This window comes from Chaetodon trifascialis, chromosome 12, assembly GCF_039877785.1.
Source record: "Chaetodon trifascialis isolate fChaTrf1 chromosome 12, fChaTrf1.hap1, whole genome shotgun sequence".
Classification (NCBI taxonomy): Eukaryota; Metazoa; Chordata; class Actinopteri; order Chaetodontiformes; family Chaetodontidae; genus Chaetodon; species Chaetodon trifascialis.
Window position 1 is genome coordinate 20,096,222 of NC_092067.1, and position 15,749 is coordinate 20,111,970.

Sequence of the window (15,749 nt, forward strand, 5' to 3'; positions counted from 1 at the left end):
GGTTTTAGTGTAATTTGTCACTTGGTCAGGGACATATATTTTGTAGACAAAAACATTTCTTTGTGAAACTCATGGTTTAAGTTAGGAGTTTACAAGTTTTCCCTGCCCTGTCTCTTTCCTCTGACACTGTGATACATTGTAAAGATGAGATCGCCTCACTCCCTCACCAGAGACCCCGTGAGATTTCCATGGTGCGATGATTCAGTGGGTTGACTTCCAGCTAGTCTCACATTACCATGTGTCAACTGCCTGTCAGAAGCCACAGTGTGGGATCAATTAAGGAGGAGTTGATGTCAGACTGAGAGTAGAAGATGGGGAAAAGGCAATAGGAGAGGAGAGATATTTGGTAAACTGTGTACAACAGAGACACAGGAGCACAGATTTTTAAGGAGTGTGCATGCATGTGTGTTCAGTATGCAGCATCCGTCCCAAAAGCGTTTTATGCTTGAGGTGTCATGTGCCTGACTCCCTATTTTCTGGAAATTATATAATCTTCTATAAAAGAAATGACATGAACACCAGCGGAACATGTGACCAAACATCATGTTGTGATGGATGTCGCCGGCTGTGCAGCATGAAAGCATTACTGAAGAGGAACATTAGAGCTCACCGAGAATCTGCACAACATGAAGACGCTGTGCAGACGCTAACTATTATGTCACATTGTACACTATTTTTTTTCTGTGTGTGTTTGAGAAAGAGAAAAAGCCGCCTCTTGATTTTGTGTGGGTTTTCAAAATGCTTTGTCCATTCTGTCTGTAGGTGACGGCAGACTGCCTGCCTCACCTCATGCTGTGCAAGTATAATGGAGTGAGCTTTTCCACCAGTCCTTCATTTCACATCAATTTTACATCACTTCACTCCCATGCAGTCTGTTTTCATTTGGAGGTGCTTGATCAGCCACTGCATTAATTCTTCTTTTGTGTGATGTGCGGTTCCTTGAGAGAACAGAATCCTACTCAAATTAAGTTCAGCAAAAAAAAAATCGAACCTGATATTTTCTTTTTATCTTTACTGTTCAAGTTCTAACATTGGAAGTTATGAAGGATATCTACTTTAGGCAACTTTAAAGGTTTCATCCAAAAAGCATTTTTTGCTTGTGTTTCTGTGGCGACATCAGTGTTCGAGCCTGGGGAGAAAAAAGACTGTGGAAATCAATCGTCTTCAATCCACTGTTGACCCACACCAATAATTCTGTACTGACTGCTCACAAAAGGCAATAAATGCTTAAAAATGACAGAGTTATCCGGCAAATTGTCTCCATGAATAAAACGCACCAAGTGAGGAGAAAAGGTTCAGACTACACACAGACAACAGTCACTGTGTCAGAGTACAGAGTCATGAATTCTTGCCACGATTTAACTGAGAGACATGACAGGCTACAGGTTGTCCCCAACCTATCATAACTTGCCATTTTTCACGACCTGCAACAAGAATGTCAACAAACAGTGCAAGTGGAGTGTGACCTTTCCTCTGTTTTGCCGTCCCACATTGCGTTGCCACCATCATTCGTCTTTGCTTCGCCACATTTACCACCGTGTGCAGAGGAGCGCTCTGTGCTCTGGTCAGCATCACAGAACATGTGGAATTTGTCATACTAGGAGTGCATATTAATTCCTGACACCCTATTTCTGTCAGGTGGAGCTATTATTGGCCTTAACCTGGTTTTATCATCTCCTGTTGTTCCTTCATCCTTTAACCTCTGTCCATGTGTCATGTGGCCACTTGCAGAGATGCATCTATTTTATGTACACTTCTATTGCCCCTTCACTTTACTTTGTGAGAAAATCTGAGCAAAACCAATGCAAACTCGATGTTTCAGCGCATGAGACTACCAAGTTGAAATGTTATTATTGAAACAATACACATGGAGCTGCAGCACTACAAAGCTTTAAACCAACATACAGTTTCTTCCCAGCCTCTCTGAGTGGTTAGTGGATCCCTCCACTCTTAAGTGCTACTCTCAAGCACTTGACAAACCTCATCTATTGGATGTTTTTCTAAAAGTATCTAAGAGTTTAGATGTTTTTAATAGAAACACAGCTTGTTGGAGGATTCAAGGTTCCTTTATGGCATTTTTTTATTTTCAGAATACTTCAAAAAGTGTGTGCAGGATGAAGAAGAGACAGTGTATTCAAGAAGGAATTTATTTCTAGTGTTTCAGCATTATATTTGCACATCTTCAGTGATTGTTAGTATATTTCAATATAGTAATCAAAATATAGCATTGTAACGTCTTCACAGATGGAGACAGTGCTTATGATTGGCATTAAATAGCTGCTATAATGTACAGTCTGATAGCTGAATCATCTCATTTTGCAGGAACACATTCTGCCTTGTGGAAAATGAGATAGCAAAGTTCACAGACAGACTTCCTCTATTAAGCTTTTTAATTTTCCCATTTTCTTAGAGATTACAAGTAATTAGAAAGCTCATCATTTTCTAATTACAGCTGTACATCCCTTGTGTAGATTGAGTAAATTATTGCAAATTCATTATGGCATATATATGGGATGAAATATCTTAATCAAAATATTGCATTGGTGTAATTATTACAATTAACTTGCATTATTCTCTTTCACTCAATGATGAAAAAATGATGCAAATGCATGGTGTCAACTTGTCAACAACTCTTCCAGTAATCATAAAGAGGAACGTATATGGCTGTTCTTAACTATCTTGTCTGCTTCCCTAAACCACAAAAATCCAGTTTCAATATAGCGCATATCAAGAACTAATCCTTAAGGCCGCTCTGAGCCTCCTCTGAAGTCAAATGTTAAGTTATTCAACAAATGATTTAACATCGATTCAGCATTTAATGTGTGAAGTTTTGCTTAACTAATGAAGAAAATGCATTTTAACTCATTTGTGGGTTAAGAATCATACTGTAGCCTACATCAGACTACAGTGTCATGATAGTGTGCAAGCTATAGTCACTTAAGCTAACCACATTAGCTTGCAGTCTGATAACTACAAAGTCCATAAAAGTGCAACTATTCAACCAATTAAAAAAAAAATAAAATCTGGAAATACACCCAAAAACAACAAACCTTTATCTTGAAAACCAACCATGTGTGACCATGTGCGTTCCTCTCAGTGATCATTAGGGGCTAGAGAGACAGGCTACATTGTCATGGGTAGTAACACGTGACTTCTTTGTCCATTCCTATTTTTTCTATCAGGCCTAAGGCATGATGCTGATGCCATGAGTGATTCACTGTCATGCCTGCTGTGGTTAAAAGGTTAAACCACATATACAGTGCATTCACACATAGCTGGTTTCTAACCCCACAACTGCATGAAAGCACGACACAACAATCACAACATTCACCTCCTCCACACACACACACACACACACACACACACACACACACACACACACACACACACACACACACACACACACACACACAAGAAATGATTGCTTTGGACTTATATAATAGAAATCATGTATATGTGGCTGTTAGGCCCACGCTGTATTCTGAAGAGACACATGTCTAACATTTACCACATTTGACCCTTAAAAGATCTGCGTTAAATGCTGTCGGCTAAAATACGACTGTGTGCTTCACCTATCTGTGCAGTGTTAACCATGTATACAACATGTCCTCATACCTGAATGACTGAATAGGTCAATAGGCATACTGGACCTTTGTGGTCATGTGGTTAATGTGTGAAATGGTGTTTATGTTTAGGCACCAAAACTACTTTCAGGAAAACTAGGTTTAGAAGGAGATCATGGTTTGGGTTTAAAATGTTACCGCTGCATAGTGACTTAAATGTTACATGTAATTTAGATCAAGTCAACGCTGACATGTGCAGACTTTTCTTGCTGTTTATACTACATCACCTGACTTCGTCCCTCACTCCTGTCACAATGTCTATGGCCACCACCTCACAATGAACATATTTGCACAGATGACTTATACAAAGGGGTGGAAGAAATATTCAGTTCCTCTACTTGAGCAGAAGTAGTCATACCACACTGTGAAAATAACAAGTAAAACTCTTGCCTTGCAAATACTAAGTACATGAGTATTATCAGCAAAAATAAACTTAAAGTATCAAAAATAAGAAAACTCATAATGCTGAAAAATGATCCCTGTGAGCGTTTTACTATTATATAAAGTACTACTGTATTGCTATTTTGATGCCTTCATGTGTAATTAACATAATTGCTCTTGTAGTTGGGTGAGGTGAAGCTGATTTGATTTTATAAACTGTTTGGTAGTCCAATTTGTTTTTTGTATATTAACATGATATATTGTTATCATGCCTTATGTGTAAATCTTCATTTGAAAAGTAGCTAATATCTAAAGTTGTCACATAAATGTAGTGGCATCAAATAGAAATACTCAAGCAAAGTATAAGCACTGCTGTCTATAAGGCCATTTTTCTGGTGAGAATAGGCTGGTCATGAATGTGCAAATATATTAGGCTGATGGGTAGTATGTGAGATGAGCTATGGACAGATACACACATGGGCACATGAGCACACGCACACACAAACATGACCAAACACATGATCCCCTCCAGGCTTACGCCTAGCGGAGATAATCATGCAGTATACTTTGATGCAGTGTAAATGCATAAATGCTAACAGACACAGCAAACATATACATACAAGTGTCCGTCCCCGCTTCCTCTGGCCACACACACGTAACACTGTGTAGTCTGCAGCTCTCATACAAATGGGCCCACTACAGTCAGCAGGGAGGGAAGCTTATCCAGGCTCATTCACTCGTTTTTATACTTCTTAGCTCTCACACTGCATTCTTACCCTGTTCGCATTTGTGTGTTATTCTCTGCGTGACTGTGTGTATGTGTGCGTGTGTGTGTGCATTCATGTGTCGTGCAGCAAGTGCATGGAGGAAGGGCTTATTAGATCAGCCTCAGCCTCAGTGATGAATGAAAGTCCCCTCATCCTTTGGCTTTCAGCATGATAAAGAATCACACCCTGGAAACCTTGAATCACTTTATTGAAAAGACACTGGAAAAAACACTCAGGATAGTTTTTAATATCAAAGATCATACGTAGGTTCGCCTGCTACAGCGCACCCAGCATTCGCTATCAAATGTTTTTGTTTTCTCTCTCAAATTTTGGTGCCATGCAATCATTCCTGTGGTGGTTCAGATCACCTCTCGGTGTGTGGGTGTTTTTCTGTCAATGAAGCGAGTTCCTGTTGCTGACACATTTTCTTTCTACCAGTGGTGCTCACTGCTCTTTAAACTGTTTGATATGTTTAAGGCAAACACGTGATGAATAGCCCGTTACTTGTGAGCACTCTCACAGAAAAAATAAACAAAATTCTGGGTGTAGCACAGCAAAATCTGTCTAGGTAGTGGCTCCAGCTTGTGATTTGGTCTGACTGGAGAGCTAGATGGTTATCAGTAATTACAATAAAATGTGTTGTACTGAAAATCAATTAAACACACTTTTTTCATATAACTGAGGTTGGTGATCTAAATTTACATGATGGGCAAAACAGAAAATTGCTCTTGCTGGTTAAAATAAAAGCTGCTCTACTTGTATGATGAGCACACAGAGAATTATCACCTGCAGCTCTGCAGGCAGTTTTAGGGGCTTTCAGCTCTTTGCTTTGTTTGTTGCATATGTGTTTCAAGTTCATTCGAGTGGCTACATTTCCAGCTGGAGCAGGTTCATTCATAAGCCTACTACATGGTCACAGATAGTCACTGAAAATCTTTTGACATGTTTAAAAGAGCAACAAAAGACTGTAGTCGTTCAAAGCAAGCTTTAAAAGTCTCACTTGTTTTCTTTACTCTTGTAGGTTTGTATTTCTTATATTGTAAATATATTAGTTGCATGGTATTTCTTATTAAAAAAAAACAACAAAAACCCTTGACCGGAGGTAGACCTGATGGATATCTGAACAATAATGGGATGAATGGGAGCATGCTGTGTTGTGTAACCACTGTGTGTTTCAACTCTTGTTTCACATTGAGAAACCCTTGATCTCCTTTCCACTCCTCCTTAAAACGTCTTCTCTCCTGCCCACGTTCAGATTAGCCTCTTTTTTTTTATTTGGGCTGCTTCTGACTAGATCAAAGGAATTTCAGAGCAACCTCAAAATATCTCGCTTCAAACACTGGTAGGGGAAGCCTTGTGTATCTTTGTTTGTTTGAGGGGCGCCCTGACTCTGTAACGTCTCTGTAAATTGGAGGAGATGTAACATGATGGGGATACTCTACTTTTCTCTTCACTACTGTCTCTCATCTTGACATTTAGCCTGAAGGGATAGGTGCTACAACCCTTGGATGATTTGTATGCAAACAGGCAACACATTACACATACAACATCTTGCCATGCAGTATCTTGTGCAATATTGAATTTTTTCCCCCCAATATTATATATTTTCTCTTTTTGTACTAAGCCTATACATATATTTTTTGTACTGTGGTACCTATATATTTATCTGCTGTGCAATTTTTTCCCATAGCAATATTATTTGTTTAAAACCCCATGACCTTTTTTGTGTAGTTGGTTAGAATTATTATTGTTAAGCCTGTCACTTTAAGACAGAGTTGCATTGTGGCCGTTTGGCTACGATGACGAGTTTGCCTCGTCATGAACATGTCGAACCTGACATACGTTCATGGTGGAAAACAGGTGGCTGAGACGAAGGTGGAGGCTCTCAACCGGCACGCCTCATACAGGCAAACTGGCGCGTGCGTCCTTCTTTAGTGCGTTATTGTGGCTGGCGCGTGGACCTGGTTCGCCGCTCCAACTGCCGAGAGACCTGAGAAAGACTTATCTACTTTCCATAGATATCGTGTTTGCTGCCACCGACAGAAAAGAAATGCGTTGTTGGTGGACAAATAATTCTCTCCGCTTCTTCGCCACAGAAATGGACTGAAGAGCAAAGTTAGCTAAACGTTTGTTACTAGCCAAGCGTTAGCTAGCTTATGGTTATCTTAACCCGGCGGTTTGAAGCTAAGCCCCTACCTAAAGGACTGACAGACTGACCTCTGCAAACAGTTTTGAAGGTTAGTGATCCCATTTCAGTATCGCTAAAAGATTAAACGATATGCCCCTGTAAGTTTGCTTTTAGATTTGTGGTGATTTTCAGCCAATAGCCATTTTTGAAAGCGCCCCTTAAGCTAACGTATGTTAGCATTAGCGTTCACTCTGTCGGACACGCCAGCTGTTAATTTTAAGGAAAGTAAATTCTGGAGATGAATTCCATGTCCATTGTTCCTCTGTCCACCTCACTTTTATTAAGAATCATTGCTTTTATTGACAAGGGACCAATAATGTGTTTGGGTGCTCATAGTAGAGACTTAGTTTACATCCTAAACTAACCTGAAGCAATCTCTGCTTTAATCTGGCACGTATCCTCCAACAATCACAGAAACATGGTTTAATTTATGTTGGTATAAAAAATACTTTTTTTCTGTTTTTACAGGTAATATGTACAAGTATGTCTTCCATTTAGTACATTTCCATTTCCACTTCTGCTTTTTTCTGCCATACATGCACATACTACACTCACTATGCATTATTTACCACTTGTCAGTGCTCTTGCCTCAGATTGCACATCATAAGTGGCCTCTTCATCCATTCCTCCATTTATTCTTGCTCTATGTGCACAGTGCTTCCCTCGTGATTTTGTTGTGTAGATTAATGTATCAAAACACCATCAAGGTCAGGCTGTAGTCTGCTCAGGGCACCAATGTATTCTTGCTAAACGGTATCTACCAAGGTCCAGCACTGATTCTAAAAAAACATTAAACATTCTTTAGGTCGTCTTAAGTGACACCTGAATTTAGCTACCAGGTGAACAGTCATCCTTCACTGTATATTAAGCGCCTACTGAGGTACATCTCTTGTCCATATCAATGTGTAAACTCAATTATATGTTTATATTTAGGTTACAGCTAGAGGTGGTGTTGCACTGGACTACATTAAATTGAGAGCTGTTTATATTTTTTGTCTTTTCAATTAACATACATTAAGGAGGCAGAATATTAGAAACAGCCCTACTACTAGATCTCATTGCTTTTTTCTCAACACTGCATTTCCTGGCAATCATTTGTTAGTCATGAATACAATGACATTTTTTCAGTAGTATATTCCGTTGTGAAGTCTGAATCTGTTTACCCCTCTGTTCAGTAAACATGACTTTGTGTAGAATCTGCTGTTGTTGCCACCAAAAACATACTAATACTAGTCAGAATTTTCTGGGGATCATGGATTTTATTGTTTCTCTTGTAGAGTCACAGCATTGTTCTTGTTAAACCAGTACAATATGCAGTCCATCCTTGATTGTGCAGTAGTTTTTTTTTTGTTTTTTTTTTCATAATAAACAGTTAGTACAAAATCCAAACATGGCTTTCAGAGCGCCAACAATTTGGATTTTTGCCAAGTTACTCTCAAAATTATTGTTAATTAGCTTCAGTTAGTATAATCCCACCTGATCACATTTATAATTTCTAATTGGCAGCTACTGTAATATTTAGCACACTAGTCTTTGCTACTAAAGCAGAGGAGAGATGGAGTATTCAAAAACAGATTTGTTAGCCTCGGAGCTTAGTGAATCGGTGTATTTGACAGAGCTTACAAGTCATTTTTCACAATCACACATTCTTAGGCACCCTTTGTGAGAATAATGCAAGGTCTTTAGAGTGCTTATAGTCAGTCCTATATGGTAACAGCAAATAGGAACAATTCTATGATCTTGAATAAGCTGCCACACAAAAGTGCTAAATTAGAATTAACTTTTGTGCCTTAATATCAGTGTATATGTTACGGATAATTACTGTAATCAAACACAGATATATTTGAGAATTTAATGTCGTATTCCATCGTGTTGATCCATGTTTGGGGATATAGCTGCTCAATGCACAATTTGCTGGCAGTGGTAGACATAGGTGCTGCCTGCTATTTATAGAACCAGGGGTCTAGACCAGCTCTGCAGCTGAGTGCTGTGTGGAGAGAGAGAGAGAGAGAGAGAGAGAGAGAGAGGATGGTGGGTGCAGCATGAGGTGGTATTGGTCTTTTGGGGCTGGAGATGTCTGTGTGGGGTTATCTGATTGAACATCAGGCTTGTGTGCATAAAGGTTGTGTATATGTGGAAGAGAGAAAACAACACAACAGAGGAAGAGAAAAGGGGAGGAGGTGGATGGAGAGCGGAGTTGATGTAATGCAGCCTCTGGCAGCCATAACACAGGTCCTTTGCAGCAGGTTAACATTTGCTGCATGGCTGACTGTGTTTCTAAATGTAGCTTCAACAGAATGAATATACATATGGTAATTCCTTTTCATTTATTTTCCCTTGTTAATTTTTGGGCTGTTTGTGATGGGGGACTGATCACATGACAAGTTGATAACATATGTTTGCAAAAAACAAGCTAATGAGACTTCAAAATGTTGCTGAATGAATTAAGCTGTCTTTATTAGGCATCAGTGCTTTAGACATTTGCAAACTACAGTGGCATGGAGTTTCGTCATTGTATTTATATGAATAAAAGATAGAGGATTGAAGTATGGGTGAACCTGATCACGCACACTTGCATACACACATACACTACATGTACAAACACCCTCACTGAAAGAGGAAGAAAATGGCTTTATGGCTTTGGCCTTAAAATATATATGAGCGGCTTTGAGAGTCACCAGAGTAAATGTATTTCTCATCCACGTCTTGGTTCTCTTGAATGTATATGGGGGGGTGGCTCGCCTGTATCCCAGCAACAGTGCACTGGAGCTAGGCTAGGGAACCTAAAGGGGCCTGATGTCAAGACCTGTAGGATAAGTATGTGAATATATGTGCGTCTGAATAGGTTCTTCCTTAAATATGTGTGTTTCTCCATGATGTGTGTGCAGACCAGTACAGCATATGAATGATTTTGTGTATGAATGTGTACACAGGCTCAAAACATAGAATTCCTGTCAACTCAAACACATGACCTTGCTCTTTGTCCTCTTCAATAAAAGCAGAATGGTGGGGAAGGCAAGTGTTTTTTAAGGATTGGGTAAAAGTGTGTGTCAGTGCCCATTCTGCAAACTTTGTCTCACCGAATGTAGTTACTTCTGGCATCAAGTAATCTGTTTTCATGTGAGAACACATTAAAAGGGAATTGCCATCTCAAAACCATTTGATTGTGGAGTAATTTAAATGTGGATGTGTATCGGGTTGTTGGTGTTGGGAATCATGGTGCATATTTTAAGGTAACAGTCTAATGCCTTCCAGATGCGTTTGGTGTAGTATTGTGAGAGAGTTACATATGTACTCAGCAATACATTTATTCAGTGTGGCCACAAAAGCAGAAGTGTATTTATTTGGAAAGTTTTTAACATTCAAACACTATGAAATAAGAGAAGCACGTTTTTTCAATTCTTTCATTGCTACTAGCTCAAGTACCTGGAAGAGCCCTTGAGTGCAACATTGTTTTGGGCCATTTGATTGGATTAAAGTTCAGTCTGTTCCAATTCAAGCCGCAGTGTAATGAATGCTTGTAACAGAGAAACAGAACAACAAGCACAATGCCCAAGATTTCTAATTACTTTTTGCTAGCTAATCTGGAGTAAACAGGTGATGTTACTGAAAATAAAAGTCCTACAGGAGAATGCCAGGCATTGCTGTTTGCTGTGTGATCCCATTCCTAAACTGAGGACTTGGGTATCTCATGTACTTTCAAAACGGAATTCAAAGGGAATGAAATGGAACATTCCAGATGTATTTAATCATAACAAGGCTGAGCTTTTCAAATCCATATTGACTGTGATTCATTATAGATATACTCAATCAAAAGGTCAGATTCAGTGCACATGTGATGCTAGGTTTCCTGCTTTTTCCTCTTGCATTAAAGATTGTTTATATTCTTGTTTACTACTCTATTGGTATGCAAGGCAGTCATTGCCCTGAATTTAGCAGTGGAACCCCGCTGTGTATGTATTAGTCAAACGACAGATCAATGTGCTTCTGAAGATCAGGTAATTGGTATGCTACAGCAGAGACACACACACACACACACACACACACACACACACACACACACACACACACACACACACACACACACACACACACACACACACACACACATATAAACACTTCTTTACCCTAAGTATATCATGAAGTTAACATTTCTGTTGTGCTGACAAACATCATCATTGCGTCTTTGAGTGAATGAAACATTGCATTTTATGTAACAGGCTGCAGTTGCAGGTAGGTGGAGGCACAAATTGCGGGACTGTGACACCAGAATTCTGGGTTTGCATCCAGACTCTGGTTAGGGTTAAGCAACAAAAACATTTTAGTCGAAGTCTGGGAAAAATTGTGTATGCACCTGACCTTTTCTGTATTACAGCAGAGCATGATCTTTCCCTAATGTTAACCAAGGGCTTTCAGTGTCTAAATGTAACCATATAAAAGTTGAATAATTCTGTAGTCACTTCTAGTGGATAATGCACTGTGAGATTGCTTATTTTGGCCGTAAACAAATACACTGTAAACATACATTCAGTACATTCAACATTTTTGCGATGTGCCAGGTGTGTTAAGTGACGGCATTTCCTCATTTTGTTAATACAAAATGTAATTTGGCCAGCATTATGTTCACTTCAAAACATACTTGCTGTTGCTAATGGGTTCTATATAAACATAGTTTCTAGTAGACAGGGCTCGATGATACACTCACACACATAAGCTCTTGTTTACTGAATATGAATGGGGAAATATGGGCAAAGCGTGCACACATATAGCACATACACACACAGACACACAAGCACAGACTCATTGCCTGTGCTGTAGTTGCAGTGGAAATCAGTCTTTCTCCACAGTTTCTCGTTTCCTCTGTCGAGTCTGATCACCACAGAGTGATTTTATTCTGTGTTTTATAACCATTTAATCCATCCACAGACTCTCACTCTGTCTTTCCATATTCATGCCTCTGCAGTATTCATGATAGCAGAAAACCCCTGTTTCAACAATTCAGGCAGCCAAACAAAGGTGTTTGTGCTGCTGTTGAGATGGAGGGGATGGGCAACAGTGGGTGTTACACTGTTTACAGACAAGCCACTGATGACTTCGTTATGGGCTAAGAACTGGAGGTTTATTTTTGCCTGATTTCTTTTAAGAATTATTCAAATTAATTGTAGGAATTTTCAAACACTGGTCCATGGACTGCAACTAATGATTATTTTCGTCATTGATTAATCTGCTGAATATTTTCACAATTAATTAAGTAATCATTTTGTTTATAAAATGAAAAAAAAAAAAAAATGCTGATCAGCCAAAAATGACCAAAGTGATGCCTTCAAAACTAAATTGCTTCTTTTGTCCAACTAACAGTCCAAGACCCAAAGACTCTTCATTTATTATCATAAATGACAATGACAGACAGCAAATCTTTACTTTTACGCTGGAACCAGGAAGTGTTTGACGTCAAAATAGTTGCCAATTTATTTTCTTTTGATTGACAAGTAAATAAGTCAACGAATCTTTGCAGCTCTGAGCTAATGGACATTTTTCTTGGCAGCACAGGCCTTGTTTGCCTCTAATGTAGGTTTAGTTACTATAAGGGTACATGATATACTGTTACTTGCATTAGTATTTAGTTATTTTTGTTACAATGTTTTCTAATGGGCATATATGACAGACTGTTGCTCTCGTGGGTAGACATTAGTTTTTTAATAAAATTAAACTATGATCAGATATTCTTATCTGTATCATTTTTACAAGGCTTAAAATTGTGCTTTCTCATACTGCAGTTTGCTGGTGAAAGAGTAATAACATAGTAACATTTCTATTCAACACTGGTTTTGTCCAAGTCTTTTACATCCCTCCAGAGCAGATAACTGGAAGAAAGGCACTGCTGGGAAATTTAACATGACTAATACCAGACAACTGCAGGGAATGCAGCGCACCTCAGAGTGGGAGTGTGAGAGACGGTGTCGTTTTGCCTAGTCAGGCCTTGGCATATGAATGTTGATGCGAGTTCAATCCTAATGCAACATTAAGCTGCAGTTTCTTTGCTAATTACACAGTATGAAGTATCTGTGTTTTATTAATAGAAGGATTTTGACCTTGTAAAGGTTTTTAAGTTTTTGAATTTCAATAAGCTTTCAGTTCATTGAAATTCAGATGCATCTTTAATGTGTTCTGTTTCCATAAACGTTAAAATGATGTACAAATACAAATAATAGGAGGGATGTGTGTTTACAACAATATATATATGGGTGTATTTGTTGTTTGTGGTTATTGTTTTTTGTTGTCGTGCTAAGAGGGGAGTAGACACATTAGTGCTTCAACTGCAGTTTCAAACAATAAGCATCACGAAGATATTAGACTTTCACCACAGCAGTCAGACATGAAAATGTCACAAGAAAAATGTTCTTTTTTAATCCTTACAAGCTCTTGTTTTTTTGGCAGCCTCAGTTAATAAACAGTAAAGTGGAAGCACAAATGTTTGTTGTCAGTTTACAGAAAGTATTCTGACAAAACGTTGGCTGACAATATAAAAGTAAACACCTGACACAATGTCCTTCATGTGATTAATTATCTTTAACCATTTATTCATCAAGTTTTTAACAGAAGCTAAGGTCACAGTTTTGGAAAATGGATATTTAGCTTTTCAAAATGACAAATCTCCAGCTGGATGCACTGCCCTAGAATGTTGTAGGGGCAGGCCAAATCATTAAATGATAAAATCGGTTAATTACCCTATGATCTGAAAATGTTTTCTTGTCCAATTAAAATATTGTTCTGTGTTTTTCCTTGCAGACGGTGCGTCATGGTTTTCCCTACCAGCCCACTGCTTTGGCCTTTGACCCTGTGCAGAAGATCCTGGCCATCGGCTCCAGATCAGGCGGCGTACGGATGTATCCTTGAACCTTCATCTGGTCATTTCCACCCTTCCTCCATCTGGAGACACACTAGAAAACTATACTTACGTAAATACATGCCACTGATTGATATGGTACATTATAAAAACAAAAATAATGAAACACAGTTACGGTAAACATTAAGATATTAAGTAATCCATGACCTACATTGTTATGAGGATAACTTTGTTAACCATTTCTGTGAACTATGCTGTAATCTACTCCTACACAAACCTGTGGCATTGCTATAGTGTGTCTCCAGGCAATGGGTTCCTACCCCCACCCCTCCCCCATCACCCCTAATTCTCTTTTAGTCCTGTCATTTTATGTGGCTCGGCTGTCATGTAGCAGGCTAAGAACTGTCCATCTAGTGGCCCATCCCCTGGGTCACCCGGTCACAGGGATGAGAGAGGACATGTCAGTGCAACACAGGTAGGAGATTACACCTTCATAAATACCCATGGGGCCCAGTTTGCCTTTAGGGAACCTGGGGCTGAGGCACAAAACAATTATTGATGCCGCAGCAGCCACACTGCTGGTCCTTCTGGGGTAATAGATAGACAGCCAGAGTGATTTCTCTGCTGATAGAAACAGAGAAAAAAGGAGAGAGTGACAGAGGAAGATGTGGCAATTTTTGGATATTTGAAAATGAGAGAAATAGATGGAGAATAGGAGGCTGAATGTTGAGTAGAAGGGTGAAGGTGCACAGTGGTGTTGTGAGAAAAGCTCGAGAAAAGAGACAAAAATGTGACTTGATTACGTGATAAGCTCAGCTAAATGTAGATATTTGATATGCTTCACTTCTCACTCCCTCTTAATCCATCCTTTTCTCTACATCTCTTGAAAGAACGTCTGACTGTGAAGTGAGGCTGAGATTTCACCTGGATGGAAGCCCTTGAGTGACTTAGCATTTGTATTGACATGCTGCACACACCTTCCTCTGCTCCCATGCGGCCTTTCACTGACTCTCTCTCTCTCTCTCTTTCTCTCGCTCTCTCAATCGCATGCTCTCAGATACATACGCTTCTCTATTTTGCTGTTTCTCATTCAGCCTCACCCTTTATCGCCTTGTGTCCAGAGGACCCTTTCCCCCCTTATTTCTGCTTTTATTTATTCAGTTCACCCTTCCTCTGTCCTTCACAGCCAGCCTGAATGTTCCTTCTTTTCTTTCCAGGGCTTTGAACGTCCTCCTGTCATCCTCTGTCATGGTCTCTCTTTGTTTTCTTCCTTTAGCTTTTCTCATGCATTTCTCCTTTCTGTGTTCCTTCCTTTGTAGCTATATTGGTACTGTACACAGTGTTAGCCATTGCAGGAATGTCTCAGGCTCCATTTCTATTTCACAAGTGGCACAATAGTAAGCGCTGTTTTTTGCTTTTGTTCTTTATCGACACCATGTAAGTGCTGCACACGCAGCCAACCAAGGATATTTGACGATTTCACCAGATTTTTGTTTTTGTCACCCAGTCTCTCCAGGGTGGTGCAGCGTGTAAAAACAAGCAATTTAAGGCAGCAACCTGTCTCTTTCTCTTCTGTTTGTCTGCTGCGACTGACATGATAACGAAGTCGCTGCGTTCTACTGCAGCAAATCATCATTATTTGACAGAAATAATAAATTTTGTTTGTTAAGAAATCTGTATTGATATCCATGGGCTCAAAGTCAAACATTCAAATGACGCTATTGATCGACTGTGTGAGATTGCGGTTATGTGGGCTCTCTGTGGGAGGTGCCTGATTCAGTGTGTGGTGTGTTGGCATGCATGTCTCCGTGATTGCCTTAATGTATGTACGGTATGTGTGCTTGTGTGCAGCAGAAGAGTCATCAATTTTTTCATGGAGTTTGGTTGATTTGTCAGAAAACATTTTGTTCCCTTCTGCACATGTATGTAACTGAAAACTTACA

At 39.4% G+C, this 15,749-nt stretch overlaps 1 protein-coding gene across 10 annotated transcripts in view; it reads left to right on the top strand.

Moving 5' to 3' along the window:
- The window catches only part of stxbp5l (syntaxin binding protein 5L), a 126,697-nt gene that overhangs the window by 6,207 nt on the left and 104,741 nt on the right, over window positions 1-15,749 (top strand). For all 10 annotated transcript variants that reach the window (XM_070976415.1, XM_070976418.1, XM_070976416.1 and 7 more), the window contains exon 2: window positions 13,749-13,846. In XM_070976415.1, the coding sequence (XP_070832516.1) occupies window positions 13,749-13,846 (98 nt within the window). The remainder of the gene's footprint in view (window positions 1-13,748; window positions 13,847-15,749) is intronic.